The sequence below is a fragment of the Artemia sp. Qi Xiang Cuo genome, chromosome 8, assembly GCF_049724085.1.
Source record: "Artemia sp. Qi Xiang Cuo chromosome 8, ASM4972408v1, whole genome shotgun sequence".
Taxonomy (NCBI): Eukaryota; Metazoa; Arthropoda; class Branchiopoda; order Anostraca; family Artemiidae; genus Artemia; species Artemia sp. Qi Xiang Cuo.
In genome coordinates, this window is record NC_142801.1 from 6,804,212 (window position 1) to 6,828,985 (window position 24,774).

General features: G+C 36.5%; 1 protein-coding gene across 2 annotated transcripts in view; it reads left to right on the forward strand.

The window, feature by feature from the left end:
* The window catches only part of LOC148949100 (uncharacterized), a 232,798-nt gene that overhangs the window by 201,402 nt on the left and 6,622 nt on the right, over nt 1–24,774 (forward strand). For both annotated transcript variants that reach the window (XM_089092825.1, XM_089092826.1), the window contains one exon: nt 2,882–3,013. In XM_089092825.1, coding sequence (XP_088948951.1) covers nt 2,882–3,013 — 132 coding nt within the window. The remainder of the gene's footprint in view (nt 1–2,881; nt 3,014–24,774) is intronic.

Sequence of the window (24,774 nt, forward strand, 5' to 3'; positions counted from 1 at the left end):
TGCGCCCGATCAATATTTTGATATAGCTATGTTGTTCAAAATACTCCAAAGATCAGAAAACTAAACCCCAGGGTTGACCCCGCCCCCCCCCCCCCCGAGCCCGGGGGCAAGTGTTGTAAGTTATGCCCCAGGGGCGTTTAAGGTTTTAATGGAAGGGGTGGTGGTATAAGCTTTGGAGGAAGCTCATTTGATTGGAAATTTGAGAGCCAAGTTTGATCAGAGGGCAGTCAAAAGTGATCAGAGGGCAAATAACCCCCTCCCATACCTTCTTTTCCCCAAATGCTTCCGATCAAAATTTTGAGAGAGCTATTTTTTCAAAATGGTTCAAATGTCAAATAACTGAAACCCAAAACGAACAGAAATTAAATAAACAATTCATAGCAAACAAACATAAAACAGCTATTAATATAAGTGAATAGATAAATCTTTAAAAAAAAGTAAAACTTAAATTGAATATGCAAATGAAGCTTAAAACGAACAGAAATCTTGTACTCTTAAAGAACAAATGAAACCCAAAACAAATAAAAATTAAATACAGAAGCATAGCAAACAAATATTCAACAGGTACTATTATGAATGAATAAATAAATCTTAAAACAAGTAAAACTTAAATTGAATATGCAAGTAAAACTTAAAACGAACAAAAATCACTACAAACAAGAGTTTGGTTACTGCCCCCTTCCGTAACTGTCAAAGTCTGAAGCCTACTGCGTCATTAGCGCTTTATTGAAGACAAATTATATTACAAATTTTTTCATTTATACTTATTACAACATTGAAAATAAAATAGAAATTACAGTAAAAATAATTTTTTAAATTAGAATTAATTTAAATAAATTATTTTTTAAATTAGGACGTATTTCTTATTCGACTAAAAAAAAGTATGAAGTAGACGAGAATTGCCAACCTGCCTTTGAGAACGATTTATTCAAACCTGAAGTTTTGATCTAATTGTTAAACAGTAAAAATATTAAGATTTAAACTTTCTCATTTTTTTAAACTGATAAATATATATATATATATATATATATATTGAAACAAATGAAAGCTATAAAAGCTGTAGTTTATTTGAAAGAAAAAAACAATTGATAAAAACTACATAGATGGTGTTACGACTGAAGCCAGCAGTAGCAAAAATTTTTGGACGCCATTTTTCAAAAATTACGAACATAAGTTTATACGTGTAGTTTCGTAAAATGGCTTCGCGAAGTTTCGCAAAAAGAACCCTCAAAATTGGCGTGATTTTATGAAATCACGCCAATTTTGTTTAAATAATTTATTTCGGTAATTATTAACATTTCGGTTTATTTCGGTAATTATTAACAAATTATTCCAGTAAATAATTTGAATTTACCGTGTCACAGGTTTTTTTGCCAGGGTTGATCTTTTCTACCCAGTGGTCAAAGAATTCTAGGGGAGATCACATACGAAAGAAAATCACGATTTCTGCTTCCATCATTTGGAGCGAAAGGGGTCACAGGACAATTAAGACTGTTTGAGGATATTTGATGCCTTAAACTCATTTTGTGAGCCACAGTGTCGGCTGACCGTCTCTAAGACAAAGGACCCATTAGAAAATTCTCCAATGGGAATGGCCACCGTTAAAAACCTGTGGTTTGACCATGAAATTCGATTGAAAAGCCAATGAAATTTTACTTCCTCTGTGTCAGCAATGTTTTCAGTCAAAGTTGGTGCATCACAAAGAAATCCCAATGCCGCCAAATCGCTCAACCGATATTTCCTTTGAGTTGACTTTTAGCGTTTTTCTAAGATGTCTTCTAGAAAATTTTTAATGACTTTCAAAGAAGAATTTTAAATAACTTTTATTTTAATTCTAAATTCTAAATAAAAGAACCTGAACTTTAAAAGTAAAATTTTGTTCCGTTTAATTGAAAAAATGGAATTCACACTTTCTAATGATGGAAGTTTCATTAAAGACCAAGAAATTCTCAGAATGAAATTTCAACTTTTATATTCAACTTTATTTTCAGAAATTTAATGTAAAATTTAATTGTCAGCTAGTCAAGCTTCTAAATCGTAGTTACAGCAATAGTTGTAATTTAGTAAAGAACGGCCGCATAGTAACCGGGAGTTAAAAACGTGTCTGAATAAAACTGCCTAGTGAGAAACAATCAGCATTTAAAGGTGATTTAGGGATGGTAACTACAATTTCAGTTAATTTTATAAGTAGAAGCTTATTGCAAAAATATATTTACGAATTTTTTTAAAAACAGCCTAAAACCTCTTATAAACGGCATTGGTTTGAAATGAAAGTCATACAATTGGAATCACCGTGGTCAAAATCCCTATACCGGATAATTCTAGTGTTCAGTAAAGCGCAAATTATATTCTGGTCTTCAGAAGGCATGATAATCCCTTACTTTGGAGAAAATCCTTTAGGCCTATTTACGACATCTCTGGTAAAACCTGGATGCTAAAAAAAAAAAACGAGAAAGGTCCTACTTTGGTGAAAAGTTACGTTTTTTTACCAAAATGTATATCCAGTGGGAAAATATTTTATTTTATGTCTTAAGTTTCCAAAATATGTCCCCTGTTTGCTATATTGTGTCCCAAATTTCAAAAATCCGTCACTCTTTTGCCCTTTTATGCCATTGTGTCCCGGCACATGGGAGTGTGTCCTTTTCACATAAAATGTGTCTAGTCGGTGGCAACGCTTCCTCCGGTCACCTTTGACTCTTGAAAAGGGCACTAGAACTTTCAATTTCCAATCGAATGAGCTCCTTCCGAAGTTTCTACAACACCTTCTATACGACGTGCCTTGGTGAAAAAAAAAACTTTCTGTCCTCATCGCTCTTTATTTATGCAGTGGTACCTTCTAGATTAATAGTCTAATCTATTTTAAAGTTTTGTTCTCGCATAGGTTTACGAGGAGAAAGAGAAGGCATGGGAACGAGAAATGAAGAGGCTAAGAGCTCACTATGATAGCCGGCTGAAAGGGGCAAGACAGAAGATATTAGATCTAGAATCATCCCAATCGATGAAGAGCGATCAGGTTGGCTGTTTTTCCTTATTTTTTAGCACTGGATTGACACTTAAAATTATCACGAGAGATGGAATAGTTTCCTAAGGTATATTGCAATAATAGGCGCATATGCACAAGACCGTATCCAGGGGGTAGGGGGTTTGACCCCCCCCCTCCTGGAATGTTTGTCCGACTCGTAAATAAACATAACAAAAATGAATATAAACAAATGTTTGGTGTGTTACGGCCCTGCATATGTAAGTAAAGGTCTAGTGCCTCTTCAATAACTAATGATTTTTTTCCTTTGCCCCCATATTTGCACAAACTTGCCGACTGAGTAATAATTTACCGGTCTATATTCAACCACTTTAAATTACATCTTGAGTTGCTGAGACAAAATAGTCCAAATTGTATCACGAGGAATGAACGTATCACGTTTTCATAGGGGTTGTAGCCAGGCCATATCCAGGGGGAGATACAGGGCCGTATCCATGATTTTTTAACCCCTCCCCCCTCAATACGACCTTAAGGAGATGTACCGGGTTTGACCCCCCCCCCCCCCGAAATTTTTGTCTGACTCGTAAAACGTAACAAAATGCATATGAACAAATTTTTAATACGTTTTTTTGTGACACACTCTCCCCCCCCCCCCCGAAGACAATCCTAAACACGTCCTTGGTTACACCTGTAATACACCTGTAATATGCACGTATGCAAGCGAAGGACTCCTGATCCCCCCCCCCAAGAAAAAAGTTTTTTGTTTTCCTCCATTCCCCCATACTCTTCACATAATCACCTATCTTTTGTTGTTTTGACTAATCTGAGTCCTCTCCTAAAACTTACCGACAGAGTAATAATTTACTCTACATTTTCCAACTAAAAGAGCAACGTCTTAATTAGTTATTTTCAATGTCCTTATATTTGAGTCCGTGGCTTCCGTTGCGATTAAGTTATCGTAATGTTTTATATTTCCCATTTAATTTGCAAATTTTTCCTGTTTCATTCAAGCCCTCCTCCCCCCTTTTCTCGAAATGAATTCGTATGTAGGTGCTTTGAAATGTGTAACAAAGAAAAATTTTTAGTCTCCAACCCACCTCCTTTTCTCTCAGTGTTACAACATCTTTATTTTACAAAACTTACGACTACATTTATCGATTTTTCAGGGCTGAATTTTTTGTTTTTGCTCCCCTTTTTCAGTTCTTTTCCAATCCCATCTCCTTTCCTCTCAGTGGTAGTAACATCTTTACAAAACTTACAACTGCATTTACACACCATCTACACCTAAACACAAAACAAAACTGTAAATCATTACCATATAACTTAGGTTCCTTTTAAAAACTCTAATGTCGTTTGCAAATTTATTCATAGATTGGAATAAATTTATTTTATCCTATTGTAAAGACCGGAAAGAAGTTACGATGAAAAATTAATAGGAAATAATATGGATCAGTGTTGTGCCTCCCCTGGCAATTCAGCCTACTGGTGAAATGCTTAGGGTATGAAACAGTATACTAAGTGGAATGAAAATATTGAAAACGGGCAAAGCTTTCGAGAAGACAGTAGACGTTGGAAGAATAAAGAAACAAAAACTTTTTATGCAATTAATAATACTACTACTACTACTAACAACTCACCGCAGCATCAAGCCGCCTAAGGCCAACACAGCTACGTCCGCTCTTCCTCCATCCCAATCTATTCAAACCCTCCTTCTTTACACCCTCCCAGGAAGTACTCAATTTCTTTAAATCTTTATTTATGACATCCTCCCACCCTAGACGAGGGCGACTTGCTTTCCGTTTAGCTCTAGACACTTAGCCGAAAAGGACAATCTTCAGCTATCTGTTATCCTTCATCTGCAGGACGTGCCCTAGCCATCTCAACCTTTCTTTCATTGTAGCCCTAGAAAGTGGGATTGAACCACATTTTTCGTACAACCTACTGTTTGAAATATGGTCAGTCAGCTGGATACCCAGAACAATCCGTAGGCAATTTCTCTGGAAAATATCTAGCAAATCATCATCCGATTTTCGAAGCGCCCATGCTCCAGAGCCATATTTGACCACTGTCATCACTGTAGCTTCTAATATCCTAATCTTGGTTGGCAAACTTATCTTCCTATTCTTCCAAACACCCGATCAATCTTTTCGTTAACCAACGTCACCTTTTCAATTTCACTTATTCCTAGCCTTAGTGACTTAGTCTTCTTAACATTAATTTTCAAACCTATTCTAGCGCCCTAAACTCGCGGAACCTCTAAAACGGCTTCACGTCTACAAGTCTATATAAACTAAAAAAAAAAAAAAAATAAGAATGAGAAAAAACACACAAAAAAAATCCACATCTGATAAATAGTTGTTGTCTTTAAACAAGAAGTATACCAAAAGCAACAACAAGCAACTACAAAAAAAATGAAAACGAAAGAAATTCACATCTGATACGCCATACAGGGTTTGTACGGAAAGTAATAGGACTGATTTTCTTCCGCCTTGACTGTACTTTGGAGCGTGCGCGCGCCTACTGGATTCGGTGGAGGGCGTTCCTAGCTAATGAAAGAGCGGCTGGTCAGTTGTCTTCGAGCACCTGGAGAATCAGGACAGGCCTTTTTGCGTGACATTGTTTCTGTTTCTGGTGCCAGCCAAAAAGGCAGCGTTCGTTAGAGCAATGGTACGCGATTGAGTTCTGTGTGAAAATTGGTAAATCTGCAACAGAGATGTATGATATGATCAAGCAGGCTGACCCATTTGTTGCTTCTGCAAGAAGTGGTGTGTTTTGGAGGCACCAGGCCTTTTTGGAGGGCCGGGAAGAGGTCGCCGATGAAGACCGTGCTGGAAGACCTTCGACAAACACCGACAATATGACCTGTGTGCTCAAAGTTTTTAACTCAGACCGTCGACTAAGTATTCCTCTAATTGCTCAAATCTCAAATTCACCAAAATCTGTCGTTCGTGGCATTGTGACGGTGTATTTGAACATGCGCAAGGTGTGCGCGAAGATGGTCTCAAAAGTGCTCACTGACGACCAGGAATTACGGCGAATGGAAGTTTGCCAAAAAAATTTGAACATGTGTGAAAGTGACGCCAATTTTTGAATAACGTAATGCCAGGTGACAATTCCTGGATTTTTGAGCATGATCCTGAGACAAAAAGGCAATCTTCTGAGTGGCGAACGTCGGCGTTTCCTTGCCCTAAAAAGGTAAGAATGAGCAAATCCAAAGTGAAAACGATGTTCATTGTCTTTTTTGACATCAAAGGCATCGTCCACCATGAGTTTGTTCCTCCTGGACAAACTGTCAACGTCAAGTTTTATGTGGAAGCGCTCAAAAGACTCAAACAAACAGTCAGTTGGGTCCAACAAAACCTCGCAGCCGGCAGGAAGTTGCACCACGACAACGCCCAGCTCACACCGCCTTTCTTGTTAACAACAACCTGACCAAGGCTGGCATCCCAACGCTTCCGCAGCCTCTTTACAGCCCAGATATGGCCTCTCGGACTTTTTAACGTTTCCTCGCCTGAAAAGGCTGATGAAAGACAAGCATTTTGAGGCGACAGAGGGGATCCAAGCAGCATACACCGCGGCTCTCAAGGCTATTCCGGAGAATGCATACCATGACGCCTTAAATGCTTTTAAATAACGCTGGCAGCGCTGCATTGACGCAGAAGGAGCCATGGGCACCCTTTAACTGAATTTTAGGGGGGGGGGCTTACTTGGTCTAATCAGCACTTCCAGTGCTGTATAATTGAAATTTCAAGACAAAATATCATGGGCAACGCGATAGCGCTGCCTAAGTAAAGTGCGATGTGGGCACAATATATTGTTGTTGTTTTTTTTTAGACCAGGGCACTTCTTGTAGAAAGAAATATCATAGGAACTCCAAAACAGCTCATGGAGGGCAGCCATCTCCCCCTCTCCCACGTCAATCACTTCCCCATACACTTCCAATCAAAATTTTGAGATAGCCATTTTGTTCAGTGTAGTTTTAAGGTCCGGGAATTATGACTTTGAGAATGACACCCCCCCCCCTGCAAACTTCAGAGCAAGGATTGAAAATTATGCCCTGTGGGGATATAAGGTTTTTTTGTAGGAAGGGGGCTCATTTGATTGGTAATCAGAAGTTCTACTGGCCTTTTTAACAGTCGAAAGTGATTGGAGTTCATCGAGCCCCCTGCCCATACACCAATTATTTCCCCAAACACATTCAATAATAATTTTTCAGATAGCCATTTTGTTCAGTATAGTTGAAAGGTCCAGAAATTATGTCTTTGAGGATAACTCCCCCCCCCCCCCCATACATCCCTCAGGCGAAGGATTGTGAGTTACGCCCTTGGTACATATAAAGTTTTTTAAATAAATTGTGGTCGTATAAACGTCAAAGAGGGTTCATTGGATTGATAATCAGAAGTTATAGTGCTCCTTTTAACAGTTAAGTGATGAGAAGGCAAATAACCCCCCCCCCTCACACACACACACGTCGTATTTTCCAGAAACGCATCTGGTAGAAATTTTAAGATGGCCATTTGTTGTTGTAGAAACTTCGAAAAGTGCTCAGTCGGTTGGTAACTGAAAGGTCTAGTACCTTCTTTAATAGTCAAAAGTGATTAGAGGGCAACCCTCCCCCCCTATGCCCATCATTTCCCCAAACACTTCCAGTCAAAACTTGAGATAGTTATTTTGTTTGACGTAGTTTAAAAGTCCAGAAATTTTGTCTTTGAGGATGAAAACCTCCTCAAGGTCTTCAAGGCAAGGGTTGTAAGATATGCCCCGAGGGTATTTAAGGTTCTTATGGAAACGGGGTATACACATCGGAGGGGGCTCATTGAATTGGAAATCGGAAGTTGAAGAGCCATTTTTAAGAGTTTAATTTATCGGAGGGCAGCTATACCCCCCAACACGTTATATTTTCCCCCAATGCATCGGATAGAAATTCTGAGATAGCCATTTGTTCAAAAATAGTCCAAAGATCTCATAACACGGCCTTTGGGATTGCCACAACCCCCCAAAGTATGAGGATAGGTATTTTAGGTTATGTCCCTGGGGGGTGTAAGGTTTTATAAAGAGGTGGTCTTGTGAACTTTAGAGGAGGCTCATTTGATTGGAAATGCATACTTCTGGTTTCATTTTAAGAGTCAAGCATGATGGAGCAAAAATAGCCCCCCCCCCCCTCTCCCTGATATCCTCTTTTCCCCATACATATTTAATTGAAATTGTGAGATAGCCATTTCGTAGTCAATAGTCCAAAGAAAATATAACAATATCTTCAGTAATCAAATATAAGAAATATTTAGGTGGACATTGAAGTAAATCAAAACAAACTATGAGCATGTGAACTTTCAAAAAGGTGACAAAGCAATATCCCGAGAACAATTTATATTATTAAATTAGATCTTTAAGAGTAAGAGGGTTTTGAACTAGCCAGAAAGCACTATGTGTATACTTTGAGTACTACAACTACTTATTGTAACTAATGAAGCTTAAAGTATTAATGTGAAACTTCTAGGAAGTGTTTAAAGGGCGTTCCAATTAAACAAAAAAACTGTATGCATGCAGGATTCCAAAAAGATATATAAGCAATATCATATGCAGCACCACTATAATAGCTAGAAATATCATTGAAAAATTTAAAGAAGCAAATTCGATTCAAAATTAGAAGTTCTAGGGTCATTTCTAAGAGTTGGAGGGAAATCAAATTGGAGGGAAATCAGCCCGTCTCTTAAGCCGATTTATTTCCCAAGCATATCTAGTCAAAATTTTGAGACAACTATTTTGTTCAGCATAGTAGAACGGTCCAGCAACTATGTCCTTAGGAATATTGGGCATGTAAACCCCCACAATTATGCCAAACTATGGATTCGTATAGAAAAAAAACGAAAAGATATAAAATATTATTTTTTTCGTGAAAATGAGTTTTTCAATAAAAAACGAACAGAAATTCAGCTAAAAAAACCTTTTTCCACAAAACAAGCATTTCAAAAACAAGTAAAAAGCTCCATTAAGCCAAAAATGGTAGAAATGAAGTCAAGTAATCATCGAAGCGTAAAACTACCACAAATCACTATCAATAAATAAACGAAACTCAAAATGAACAGAAATTAGAATAAATAGCCAAGTCAAACTCGAAACGAGCAAAAATTAACATTAGTAGGGATAATAACCTCCAAGCCTTCTCAAGACCAAACCATAATTTGTGCTTTACCGAAGACAAAATATGTATAAATGTTTTCACTTTTATTTTTACTTAAATAAGTAAAAAACTTGTTTTCCTCACTTTTTTATCCATTTTTATTTTAATGAATAAATATCAGTATAGGTAAATTAAACAGACAATCCATGGTCATTTATTATTTTTTTTTCAGTAAAACCTAAGTTATGTTCCAGTTTTGAGATGACATTGGGCTCGTCAGCCCTAGTAATGTTATATTTTGCTCGTTTTGAGTTTGACTCGGCAATTTATAATAATTTATGTTTGTTTCGAATTTCATTTAATTGTTAATAATGATTTGTGGTAGTTTTAGGCTTGGAAGATTTGTTGACTTTATTTCTGCCCATTTTTGGCTTAAAAGAGATCTTTACTTTTCTTTGAAAAAGTTATTCTGTGTAAAGTTTTTTTTAAATTAATACAAATAGATGACACCGTCATTCAGCCAGGGGGGCAGCCGTCCCCCCTGCCCCCCCCCCCTTATGGGCGCCCATGGAAGGAGCTTATTTTGGAAGTTTTTAAAGAATTGTAACGATTGACTCAATAAATGTTCTTAAATCGACTCAGTCCTATTACTTTCCGGACAAACCCTGTAGTTTTTATTTTTAAGCAACAAACATAAAAATAACAACAATAAACAGCACAAAAATATAAAAACGAAAGGAACTAAAGATGAATGAAAAACTAAAAATGATAAACTAAAGTTGTTTTTTTTAAGTCAGAACTGTAAAAAAAACAACAACCCCAAAAAAATGAAAAAACTAAAGTTTGATGCAACAGCTACAGCTGTTGTTTCTTTTTTAAAGAGCAGCTACAGTTAATAAGTTTTTTTTTTTTTTTTTTGTACGACACAACCCCCGTATATAAATTATAGGCAGTATGATCTTTCCGTATCTCACCCATTATAAAATCCCGGACCGAGGTGCGAGTGCTCCAGAGAACGTAGAAACATAAGCGACATTAGATCTTTTCACGGGTAGACAAGTCAGATTTCTCTTGAATGCGAAACTTGGATTCAGCGTTGTCACACTAAATTTTGAAGAAACTAATTTTAAATTAATTTATTCCAATACATATATGAAAATCGGTAATTAGTAGTGCAATGTTATTAGTAGATGTTTTTAGGAATTAAAAGTAGGTTTCGAAGTCTCAAGTTGGTTTCAAAGGCATTTTGAGAGTTTCTGCCAAAATACGTGTTCCAGGGTAATTGGGCCACTGATGGCAGATCAAATGAGAGGAGTTTGTACGCGCTAATGCAAGAAAAAGTGGGAGGAGCTGCTTGTTCGCACCGAGAATGAAGAGCCAGAAATTATATGCGGTAAACTTACTGCTATATCTTTATACTGTGGACACAATACAGCTTAGCAGCAGAAAATTCTGCTAATTTGATTTAAAATTGATAACAGCCGAAGAAGAAATTAAACTCATACAGTTTTATCAACTGTAGGCTACTAAGGAGCGTTTAAAACCATTAATCGCGATTTTCTCGGAATGAGCCTTCAAGCTGTAGGACAATCTCGCTCTCAGGTCGCTATCTGCCACAGTTTAGATAATTACCCAGTATGATCATTCCCTATCTCACCCATTATAAAAACCCGGACCGAGGTGCAAGTGCTCCGAAGAACGCAAAAACATAAGCGGCATTAGATCTTTTCACGGGTAGACAAGTCAGACGCGAAACAATCGGAAATAAGTGGAAACCCGCTATTACGAATAATGCACTTTGTAACCATTTCTCATTGATAGACGCAAACACACTGATCCATAAGTGAACAAATAAGTGGGAGGAGCTTTTTGTTCGCACCGAGAACGAAGACCAGAAATGATCTGCGATAAACTTACTGGATAATTCTATAAACTGTGCTATCTGCTAAGACTACATGAGAAGTAAAGAGCTTGAGCTTTGAACCGCGCGGTACCAGTCTTAGTCCCCGCTCTGTGGTAATCCATGATCTTTCTGTCCACTAAATTTTAAGCGGGGACAATAAATATGGTTTCCAGCGTCAGGTCAATAGTTGCAAAGATGATCTTTGCGCAGCACAAAAGATTTCTCGTAACAAACCCGAATAAAAAAGAATACAAATTTAACAACATAAATTGCCCTTTGCATTTTATCAACCGTCTGTCATTAAGGTACAAAGGTTACTGTGATTCAAACGAATTCTTTCTAAACCTATTCATCTTTTAAATTCAGTATCAATTATTATAAAAAATAATTATACCCAAATGTGAAGGGTACATCCAAGGGGTTGCGAGCTATATATTCCTTGTGTGTATAATCTTATGCCTCTAACTCTACCTAAAAACTTTTGCCTCAGAAGGCGAATGTGGTTTGACGTTCTTGTTTCTGGCACTACCTCTCTCCCAACACTGTTTCTATGTTTCTGAAACTGAGGTATACCTACAATTGCATATTGAGCAGCCCCTTGGGTACATCTTAAACCCTTCATTCCAATAACAAGGTTTAAGTCCAGGGTTTAATTCAATATTTTGTCTGCTTTTGATACTTGTGCATATCTTAAGCCTATTGTTAAGTTTGGGTTGCATTTCATGTCTTTTTATGATAATATCCTGAATTAATATGATAATACTATTTGTATTTAAATGTGGAATGGGAACGGCAAGTTAGAAAGTCATTTTTATGGAATAAATTTTGGGTGGTAATGGATTGATAACTCACATTATTATTGATTTATATTGGGATTTAAGTTCATGACCAGGGATCCACACAGGGGAGGGTCTCAAGGAACGAGGCTCCCTAGTTATTCCTGAATTCCTTGGCGCTTCTTATTCAAATCACCAAATAAAATTTGCTTTTGTAGTATTGCCTCCCGCCCTTCAAACGTGTCCGAATGAGCTCCCCCGAGCATCTGTGAGGGATCCTAAAGTAATACTGATTTTGGGTTACTCCCAACTGAAGTAAATATTAATGGTGCTGATTTATTTTTTAACTTGAAATTTTTTTTTTTTTATTGATTTTCCTGTAAAGACGCTTGTTTTATTCATTTTTTTATGGAATCCAAAGCTCGACAACATCGACTGTTTTCTATATCACACAATTTGATAGATAAAATATCTGAACAATCAGGGGCGGATCTAGGATTTCTTTTAGGGGGGGGGGGCAAAGTTTGATTAACGCAAACTTGTGTTAATTAAGTAAATTACACTAGTTTAGACTACGTTAAGGGGGGGCGTGCCCCTCCTGCCCCCCTGGATCGGCCACTGTGAACAATGTCATCTATCTTGAAAAAGAAATTTGGCTTTGTAAAGTGTCATAGATCTTTAACCTTATGTTCACTGCTGCAATTTCCGTCGATTTTGAATGATCCGTCGAATTTTTCCAGTTTTTTACTGCATGTTTATGCGACATTACGGTTCAACGGCTATGACGAAATATTTCGACTGAACCGTTGAAAACGCCTGTTGAATTGAATTGACGTTTTTTTGGACCCCACGTTGGTAATTACGGGTCTAAAGGGATGATGGCTAAAAATTTATGTTTATCTTACTGACTGGGTCTTAATCAGCTTCACCACACCTGGTAACCTGCTTTCTATGGACATTGAACTTGAACTTTTTTGTTTTGGACTTTTATGGACATTGAACTTGAACTTGATTACAATGTGGAATGGTTGTCGTAAAATCCTTGGGAACGTCACAAATTAAAAAAAATTATCGGATTATCTGATAATGTTACGAGATTGAACCTCTCCACCAAAGGTGGCAAAAGACAACTATTCTATAATTGATCTAGTAGGGACCTCAAATCTCAGCCTCCCTTATGACGCTTGATATTTTTACTACAATTTCTTCCATCTCCCACTTTTTTTCCTCCATCCCTCCAAAATAAACTCTGATATACATTCCCGAATCTAATAATCGTTAAGAATTTTTAGTGTTTATTTGTCTTTCAACTCTTCAGCTGTGAAAGGTTATATCACAAAGTTTTTTAATTCAAAATTTTGAAGAGATGATTAACGGCTCATTTATATTCAAAGGTGTTGATTAAATACTGGGAAGGTTAGCCAACGCGGCTTCCCAAGACCAAGACATTAATTTTCCGATTTTTCGGTTTGACAACAAATGGCTGTGGAAAATCAGATAACAGCATTAATGCTGATTCCTATTAAAATTTACCAGCTTTCATTAAATAATGCCAATTCACAAAAATATAGGGGGGGGGGGGGTTAAGGATTCTTGCTCTTTTTTTTAGAGACAAGATACAAATAAATAGTATTTTCAAAGTCTACGGAAGTAATTAATTTGTTTTTACTGCTGTTTTAATGGAAATTCCAAAAGTAAAAGAAAAATTTAAATCTATGTGGCTAATAAAAACTTGGAGCAATTATCCTCCCCCAATCGGTGCCCCTGCTTTCATTTTGACTTGGTATTCTCTCTTTTAGATGAGGTTTAAGGGGAAGCGCTAGTTTTGAATTTTAGCTAAACAAATCCTCCTGCCCCTACATTTTTCTGCCTAAATCCTGTGATAGCAGTGAATTAAAACACCCAATTTTTGGTAGGAGTCCGAGTTTTCTTGTCATTGTGATTTACCCAGGGACTTACACAGAGAGGGAGAATCCTCCCCATATGATTATCTTTTTCTGTTTATTTTTTACTGCTAGTCATACCCTGTGCCCCCCCCCCCAAATAACTTTCTGTAAACGTACCCTCATGTACCTGGCCACTAGAGAATGAAGACTTGGATAGTAATATTTGGTACTTTCACATTATCCAGGCCTCTCTACAAAGTCAAGTTTGGTTAATGCCAACGAAATATAATAAAATAGGAGGAATGTATAATATTTTAGAAACAAATTTGGGCTATATATTTGCACATTTGGGGGGGGGGGAGTAAAGTATCACATATGTTAAATACGTAACCTAACCTAGGTACCTTCCCCCCCTAAAATCCAAAAAACCACAGTTTAATATCTAATACGCAATGCAAACCACGCTATCATTGCCTAGTCTACAGCGGTTATCATGTCAAAAACGGGTTTTATCATTGCCTTCTCTTTAGTGATTAAGCCGAGAGGCCCGGATAATGCGAAAGTACCTAATATTTTCCTGCCTAAATCCTGTGAAAACAGTTAATTAAAATAACTGATTTTTGGTCGATCTCGAAATTTCTCATTGTTGTATTTATAGTATATACCCAGGGACATACACAGAGAGGGAGACCTCTCCCCCCCCCCCTGTTCCTAATATTTTGCCGTTTCTGTATCTTTATATATATATATATATATATATATATATATATATATATATATATATATATATATATATATATATATATTCTTTGTTTATATGAATTTTTTTTTATGTTTTTACGTGTCTGAAAACTATTTCGGGAGAGGACCCACCCCTCTCCCCTGGATACGGCCTTGAAATATATAATCTTTTATCGTTTGCTTTTTTATATTTAATCCCCCCCCCCCCAAAAAAAAATAAAAACATATATCCTGCATAAATGCCCTCATATACCTGGCTACCAGAGAATGAAAACTTTAACACTAACTATAAAAGCTGCATTATTAATTGAAGTGTGACCCGGGCTGAACTTAGCAGCTTCCAACCTTTTCTCCTGCACCTCTCCTGAAGGTTATTTTCTTTGACATGCCCCCTGAAAAAAAAAACTTTCAGTGGAAATACCAGCTCTGAACCCTATCACTCCGTTTTTCTTAATTTTTTAATCCAAATTACCAAAAGTAAAAAAAAAATTAGTTTTTTAAGACAAGAACAATACTTAGTGACACCTCTAATTTTGAGAGAGGGGCGTGATTGCATGCGCGGGAACTTTAATCGGTATGGATGGATGAGGTTTATCGATAAATTTGTCCTTATTACTATAGTTTGTCCTTATAAATTTGTCCTTATTATAGTGTCCTATATACTAGCTAACAAGCACAAATTTAAGGGAAGAGTTGGGCGGGCTATTGCCCCTCTTAAATTACATAAATAACAATTTAGGATTTTATGTAGAATGAAAAATGAATAGCCTCTCCTGGGTCATTTGTGGCGCATAGGGCATCTGGGAAAATTTGTTGAACCTGAGGGTCCCGCACCACACATCGCCGAGTAGAGATCAATCCACTGTGAAAAAAGATAAGATACTGCTAATGAGAAAGTAAAACTGCAGACAACTCCTGAATGTAATGTGGTCAGTATCTCAGTATTGTGGATCTTGTCATACCTTGTCTTTTCTTAAACTGCTTCTTATCTTTTTTCATATTTAAAAGTGGTTAAGTCATCATCGTAAATGCCACGTTAGATGGTTAGTTTACCTTTTAGAAGATTTACTTTATGATTTTTCCCGTAGATGCACATTAAATCAATTTTACTATTAAATCCAATGTATTGTGTCATTTTCAACTGTTTGAACGTTTTTGGGTTGGGTATTTTACAGGTCTGAGCTTTGATAGCTCCTGACTACTGTGCACTGCATGAGGTACTTTGATCGAACAACTTTTCCTTTATATCTTGTTGATCTTATGTTTTAAGTTAAGAACAAAAGTAAAAATAAAAACTATTTCCCTATTTTATTGTTCCGCCTAGAAAATTGTCTAGTTAAACTTGGCTCAAATTAAATGTTGTCGCATGGAATTTGTGATCGTCTGCTCATAACTCTTGTGTTTTTCAAATTAGTTGCAATATATATCCAGATAAGTACGCATAGGGGGCTTTGGGGTTCACCCAAATTTCTGAAATTTCCATAATTCTTTGGTTCTTCTTATTTGAATTATGAAATAAAAAAAAACGTTATTGGGCCCTCCGCGACGTAAAATTCTGAAAATATTCCGGTCTCCGTGCTGTTCGCGCCTGATTTACCTCAATTATATATATATAGTAAAGACTAGAGCTCAACAGGGTAGTATCCTGCCTCTGATGATTTTACTTGTATATATCTATGACCAAACGAAATATCTCCGTCTACACCATTCTCCTCGTGATACCACGGTTCAAAGAGCTACTCATAAATGTGAAGACCTAGGTCCAAGTTTACTTCTCCCTGTTTGCAGATCATAGCATAAATATTATACAGTATCGACAATTTGGTTCAGAAATGGGACACATCACAGCGCACGGAAAGAGAAGTCCCCCTTCGCGTCACAGTAGTAGCCTTTGTTGCTACTTGGCATTCCCGTCGCAATGTACTAAGGATTTGTCATTGCGCACGCGCGAAGGCGGAGTATGGAATTTTCCATACTGTATGATATTCATGCTGTGAAGGATAGTCTGGAGATTGAAAAGTGGCGCAATGCATAGATCGAAAACTGAGACAGAGGATCGACCAGTCACGCAAGACTTCCCCTTTAAAGGCAAGGCTATCAGGAGAGATGAAAAGCGACGTCATTTGGGAATGCCTTTCTTATCCAAGCTCTCAGTGGACAAATTCGGCGATTGGGACCGATCCTCCAGTGTGAGGATGCTGGAAATGATTTTTCGTCCTAAGAATCCATTGTTATCAAGTCAATCATCCTTCACTGCAACTCCTCCATCAGACATAATAGAATAAAGTAATTTATAAAGAGGTTTTTGAAACAATTTTCAACTTTCTGTGATCATGTTGTGTTTTTCCTGATCACTTTATTCAGTTCATAAAAGGGTCGTGTTGTCAGACGCCTCCCTATTATTTTTGTTATTAGAAACAGGAGTGCCAATTATGTCCAGAGGGAAAATACCCCCTTCCCTAGATTTTTAAAATACCTGTTTTGGTATTTTATTGAAAAGTCTTCAGTTAAAATAAAAAAAAGAGAAAAAATTTCTTGCCTTCCTCACCCTTATTTTCGGAAATTTACACTCCTGATTAGAAGTTCTTATTCTATTTACCGTCAATCGACAACTCGCCACTAATCATAAGGCATTAACTATTGAAAGTACTCTTATAACGCTTCGTGATCAACTTTAAGCCGCTCATTCGACAAGACCAACTGAAGAAGTAGAGCCATACAACCAGCTGATTCGTATGTTTGTTTTGTTAAGTTTTAATTTTCTTTTTACTCCACTTTTCCTAAGGCATTAATACACTATTATTATTACGAGATCTTTTTCTGAATATGATGCCCCCTTTTTGCAGGGGACTCTTATTACCTTGTTTGCATCAAGCCAAACGGTCAAAAATGGCTTTAAGTGGACTGCAAAAAGGCTTCACTTTACATGTGTTACAAGATTTTTCAGTTTTTCCTTCTCTCTAGAATAGCGCCCCTTTGAAATTGACTGTCTGGAGCAATGTCTTTTAGCTAAGCGCTCGCCACAAAGGGCTCTTGTAGCTGGCCTCATGCTTTCAACCCAAAACACTTAAGTTTTGGATACTGAAAACAACACTTGACAGAACCGCACGTAAGAGGAGCGGCTTTTAGGCCAACCTCCATGAGATCCAGAGTTTTGGGAGTTGTTTCCACCATAAGACAAACTTCTATTTTAGTGTAGGAGCTTTCTCTTACAAGCTCCAGTCTTAAGCAATTATTCGATTGAATACCCTTTGCAAAAACTTAAAACGTGTTAATTGAACTCTATTGAAAAGTGTCTTTTCATTGTGAATGTTTGAAACTTTGCATGATGCAACATAATACGGTCATACAAAAAAGTAGGATTTTCGTTAACTATGTGTATTATGTTTCAAATACTTTGTAACGGACGGAATTTTTGGCAAGAACTTTTCTCATGCACTATAAGTAGCATTACCACTTTCTAGTCTGCTATTTACTGCAGCGATAACGCAAAAGTGCTTAATTCTAAGCGACAATGGGTCGGAGGGCGGTGGGATAATTCGTCCTCTTTGTAAAATATCCTCGAATTGTAGCAACTGGTACAATTAATGTGGTTTTACCATTAAAAAAAATATATTTTTGTCGTTTTTTGTATATTATAAACCCGCACTCTTAGTTTATTTTCTATGATAAGCAGTTGTGTTACTTTGCTTTATGTATAACCTTTTGAGCTTAAAAGAGTCCTTTCACACTAAGCTCTAAAAAAAAGTCCATAAACCATTGCAGCACCAACCCACCTGAGGCCAATACAGCTACGCACGCTCCTCCTCCGTCCTAATCTATTCAAAATTTCCTTCTTCACACACTCCCAAGAATTCTCCAACTTTCCTTAAATCCTTCCTGATGACCTCCGCCCAACCCGTTCGGGGACAACCCGCTCTTTGTTTGGCCCTAGATTGTTGACCGAAAAGGAAGATCTTTGACAATCTGTCATCCTTCATCCGCGGAACGTGTGCTAGCCTTCTCAACCTTTCTCTCATTATAGCCCTAGATAATGGGGTAGAAACACATTTTACGCACAGCTTACTGTTTGAAACACGGTCACTCAGACGGTTGCCCAAAACAATCCGTAGACAGTTCCTTTAGAAAAAATCTAACAAATGATCCTCCGTATTGCGGAGCACCACCGTCTTTTTGAACCAAGATTCTAATCTTGGTTCGCAGAATTATCTTCCTATTTTTTCAAGCTTTTTTCAACTGCTTTTTCCAACCTCGACCAACTGACAGACTTAGCGATCTTTTTATAGCATTTTAATAATACCGTTTCATACAAATGAAGTAACTCGAAATAATAATTAAACGATACTTAAGTATAATACGAGAAACACTCGAGAAGTAAAGTTTGGTTAATGCTAATGAAATATACCTAAGTAATATAAAAACATAATAGTTTAGAAACAAATTTGGGCTATATATTTGCAAATTAGGGGGGGGGGGTAAAGCATAGCATATATTAAATACGAAACCTAACATAGCCAAAATACCAACTAAATATTTGATTAAAATATTGCTAACCATGGTCAGACACTACATTCCATCACTTATACACTGCGAACTAACCGGGTTAACACCGGGTAATGTCACATCTTTGCTATACAATTTCTCGAGTGTTTCTCGTATAATACGAAGCACCAATTAAACACCAAATATTTTTGTTTGATAAAGTTTGACGTTGAATTTTTTACAATCATTATAGGGACTATTTGTGTTGCTCTCGCCATGGATTCATACAACTGCGTTGTTTGTCCCAACGTAAAGAAAGTAACGTCTCTCTTAAATTCTGTAAACGTAAAATGCCACATCACGTACAGTGGGTGGAGCGAAAACGAAGATTTGTTGATTGCAAATCAACCTATTCCATCTTTTAAAACCAATGGGTTATAATATTCATGATGGAAAGGCAGTGTGGTCTTCGTCGCTATTTACTAATTCTATTGGTTTTTTCTTGTGACTTATTTTTGTATTAACCAACCAAATTATTTTGATACGTTTCAAATTCACACATTCTTCAAATTCTGAGCCAGAAAAATTCTTGCTTTTGCCTGTTCTTTAACAGATTTTTTTTTTCTTTTTTTTTTCAAAGACTCATTTGAGATGTATTAACACAGTCGTTGAAAAATCATAACACATGAAGTTGTTGTAAAACGTGAATGGAATTTGACGGAAAACGTGAAAACGACCGTTTTTGTGCAGAAGTTAGTTGTGAAAACCTTTAGCGTTCTATAATAGTTTTAAGGATGAAGGTCTAAAAATGTACTGAAATCAACACTGATATAATGCTGAAGGTAAGCACTAATCTATAAAAAAAAAAAAAAAAAAAAAAATCTAATTAAGATATATAATGTTCAGACTGTCACCATTAGCTTGGTGCCAAAAAAGGATTGAAAAGCCACTTATTAGGTTTTATAATTTTCCGATCTTTCAATGGTTGTTTCAACCTAGTGTAGGAATGAGTAACGTGTTAATTAATTTAACACCGCCGATTAGGTTGTAGTTGTTCTTTGAGAACATCAATCTTAATTACTTATCAGGAAGACTTTAGCTATAAATTTCGTTTTTTTCCTTCATTCTGAGGCAACCTCTGCAAAAGCTTAATGGATTTAGCACAGTTATTTGTAGGTGGTCTTTCACTAAATATTTTATAGTGTAAAAAGAGTATTACAAAACTCAAGTCTTTGCGGCGAGGTTCTGTAAATTTTGTAGGTGAAAAACTAAAAACCCTGAAAAACTGTTTTACAGACATGATTATTAGTTACGGTTTTTTTGCGCCTGCATTTCTATATTAATGGCTGTATAGTTTCCATATCAGCGTGAGTTAAAATTCTGCGAAACATATAATCAAATATTGAACGTATTCACATTTTGGTGGGATAGACTTATTCATAAGTTCATTATTGTAATTGAATTTGGAACTGACCTCATAAAATTATAAACTAGGTTTAAAATTTCACATAAAGAAGTGGGAAATTGAGCTAACGATATTGCTTCTATGTAAACAAGTAAAAGTTCGAATAGGGATAAGTCATTTTATTAGACAGTGAAAAATAGATACAAAAAGATCTGGATATTTCGACCACATACATCAGTGATCGTCATCGACAGATAAACTAATGTATTACAGATTACAATTAAAACAAATTATTTTGATTCGTAATAAAATAATTACTTCGGGGTCACATATAGTTTCCGGTTCATTGCGAACAGTAATGTATGTAGTCGAAATATCCAGAACGTTTTGTATCTGTTTTTCACTGTCTAATAAAAAGACTTATTCCTGTTTGAACTTTTATAGGTTCGTCATAGAAAGGCAGTGTGGTCTTCGAAAATAAATACCTACGTCTTATATGTAAAAAAAGGGTTATGAAGTGGTGTAATTGAATATAAGAAATAATACTCTTAATTGTTATTAAAGTAGCAAAGATATAAATATAAAACTATTTATTACCTCCTGGGCCCATCTTAGGTTTATTCATGCCCGAAAACCTCGAGTTTCTACAATTCTTCTTTTGGTTGTTTCAACATTACGTGACGGTGTCACATTTTTGTCAGTATTGCCACATCGAGCGGTGAAAACATATTAGTGAAGCTGATTAGTTAAATTTGACAACACTTTTCGTCGGTAATTAACAATGTGTTGATTCTCAAAGACAACACACCTTCCAAGGAAAAGCTACAACTTCTTAAGCTGCTTGTTGTCATATGTTTTTATCCCTTTTTTGCTGATTTTTCAGCCATTTTCTTTTCTTAGATTTCGCTCCCGCTACTGCCACAAACTACATAACTGCACAGGAGGTCTTGTTCATTAAAGATGTATTTTTCGATGTTTCTTTACTTCTTGAGTAATATACTCGTATATGCGATTGTGTAAGTTTCCATCACTGTTTATAACAGTAAGATCACGCCTCAGTGATTTTTGGCTGCTACATCCTCAGCGTGTACAAACAGCTCCTCCGTTTAATCTGGCATCAGTGGTCCAGTGTATATTACACTGGAACACGTATTTTGGCAGAAACTTTCTCAAAATGCCTTTGAAACCAAATCGAGGCTTCGAAACCTACTTGTAACTCCTAGAAACATCTAATAATAACATTGTACTACTAATTATCGGTTTTTATATACCTATTAGAATAAATTAATTTAAAATTAGATTATATAAAATTCAGTGTTACAAAGGTGAAGCCAAGTTTCGCGTTCAAGATAAATCTGACTTCTCTACTCGTGAAAAATCGAATGTCACTTGTGTTTATATTTGTTTAAATGTTATCCGGAGCACTTGCATTTCGGACCGGCTTTGTATAATGGTAGAGATAGGGAATGATCGTGCTGTATTATATTTATATACAGTGGTTTCCATTTACCCAATTTAAATATTCAGATTTTATTTCCACTGACCTTGGTAGTTTGAGTTTCACAGGAATATTATGCTTTAAGCGGGGCTCCCACGGCATCAATAAAGTTAATAAAGCTGTCCGTAAGGTTAATAAACCGTTTTCCTCTTATAACTTCATTGACTTTATGGTTGTCGGAAAGAAGTTAAACTTTATTTAACTTTTTCAATAAATCCTGGAAGGTTTCGCCGATAGGAGAAGACCTGTGGAAAATATCAATTCAGATAAAAGAAACTAATTAGATAGCCAGCCTTAAACTTTTTTCTCTAATCTGTGGAACATTGAAGCAGAAGACTTGCTTATTTCACCAGTGAGAAATAAACCTTTAATATACAGTTCCTCACAAAGGGAACATGAGGACAGAATTTGTGTTGAAAATGCATTCAAGGAAATGAGTGAAGTAATGTATCAAGAATTTGGTCCTCATTTTTGTCTGTGAGCCTTCTTTAGTAAATTTTAAAGCAAAAACAACATCTAACTTAAAAGTAACTCATTAAACTGAAAAAGTTATCAAAAAATGATGTTAGATATATTCAAGAATAAACGTGTGAATAATTCAAATCAATTGCTTCAAATAATTTCCATAACAAGGAAGGTAAAATTCATGTGTGAGCGCGACGAACTTTACGGTATGTAACTTTGCGGAATACTTTATTAACTTTATTGACGCCCTGGGAGCCCCGCTTTAGTGAAAAACTTAAACAACTCGGATGCTGCCTGAGTTGGCGTTTACTAAGTTAAGCGGCCTCCTCATTTGCGTGACGTAGTTGGCCAACTGATCTCCGTACCAGTGTTGCCAGTATTTTGGTCTAAAGTTGCGCCGCCTAAAAGTGAAAATGTGTCGATAGCTCCATTATCTAGTGAAAATGCGCCAAATGAATGATTTCCCCCCTCAAAAAATGCTCCAATTCGAAAAATTCATGCGCAACAGCCTTAAAAAAGCGCCAAAATGGAGCCAATGCACCCCATTTGGCCACTCTGATCAGTACCATTGACCAGTCAGGTTACGTCGTGATGGAATGTGGTCAGAACCACCTATCTGGGAGTACTCTGATTGGTCATTACATTTTGACCCTACATAAACGGTTGGACTTCATATGGGCCTTGTGAAGTGGTCCATTGTAAACAATATAAAGTGTCATCTAGTTTTAATAGTCACTTTAACGAGAATCATAATCCAATCAGAAAACCATCAGTAATAGAGAAACAAATAAAAATGATGGGTACATGTATGATAAACGCCCAACCGCTCAAGTTGTTCATTCATTGACGCATTATAGAACCGTTTTTTTTTTGTTATTTTCTTTCGGCTTAGCGTGAGACAAGACAAAGAGAAGTGACAGAATAGATGGAAAATATTCAATTTGGGCTATATATTTGCTCATTAGGGGGGGGGGGCAGTGTGAAGTTAAAAAGCAATTCTTATTACAAAATATGCAGAATAATTGTACCTAACACATTAGGCGTGCAGACCCACCATACTTTACCACCAACCCCCCCCCCCCTAATGTGCAAATATATAGCCCAAATTTGTTTTTGAAGAATTATATTTTTATCTTACCTTGGTATGTTTCTTTAGGATTGAGTGTCAGACAAACATATTAGAAGGACATTAGGTAGGGTGTATATCATACAAGTACCAAATGATGTTTGGTGTAAAAATGAAGTAAAATTTCATTTGAAGAAAATTATACTTTCTTTTAAATAAAGGTTTATTTTTTGTTATTTCCATGCTTGCGTGCATGTTCGTGCAATTTTTGTGTGTATGTTCCTATTCCTGGAGAACCTTCAAGTTTTCGCTAAAATGTGTAAAGTAATAATAATCACTAAAACGAGAATGATGCACCATAAAGATAGCAATAAGAAAGTAAAGTTATAATAATAGTACTAAACCCTCTAAAAATGTTTTTGATGTTACAAGTTTCTGAGACTGTTAAACATTTATCTGCTATTAACTTTTCTGACGCTGTTAAATTTATTGCCTCTACCATTGTGTTGAATACATCTCAGTATTATGGATCATCGTCATTTATTGCAATTAAATAAAAAAAGACAAGTTTTTTTCATGTGAAAGTAAGGAGTAACATCAAAACTTAAAACGAGCACAAATTATTCCGTATATGAGGGGGCTGTCCCTTCCTCAACCAACGCTCTAAAGTTAGACTTTTTGTCACATTTCTTTAAGATAAGCTGCTCAAACACAAGGGCCGTAGAATCTGAATGAGAAGTATTAATAAGGAACTCTGAGATTTTAACATTAACAGCGAGGGATGAGGAAGGGGTAGCCCCCCTCTTATACGGAATAATTTCTGTTTCTTTTAAGTTTTAATGCTGCTCTTTACGTTCAGCTGAAAAAAATTTACCCCCCCCCTCTCCCTGTGTAAAATTTGCCTTGGAAAAATCCCTCCAAGAAACTTTCATCTCCACAGAAAATTCTCTCCCAGGAAAATCCCCCCCCCCCCAAAAAATCCTTATATTTCCCGAAAACAAATACTAGATGTAAACAATGGTCAAATCGTGTAATTTATATCCCTTTTCCAAGGGGCTATGGGGGTCTTGTCATCCCCAAAGGTATTGGTATTGTTATTGGACCTTTCAACTATGCTGAATCAAATGGCTATCTCGAAATTTCGATCGCGTGCCTTTTGGAAAAGGTAACGTGGGAGGGGGGCTTGTTGCCCTATATTCTTGGGTTACTTAAAAAGAGCACTAGAACTTTTTATTTCCGTTTGAATGGGCACTCTCCCAAGCTTCCTAGGATCATTGGCTCGATACGATCATCCCTGAGGTCAAATGAAACCAAAAAAATAAATGAATAAATAAACAAGCATCCGTGATCCTTTTTTTATTGCAAAAAAATTAAAAATTCAACATTCATATATAGCTTCAAACCTCTTCAGATGTATTCTCTGATATGTTAAATCTGATGGCGTGATTAGT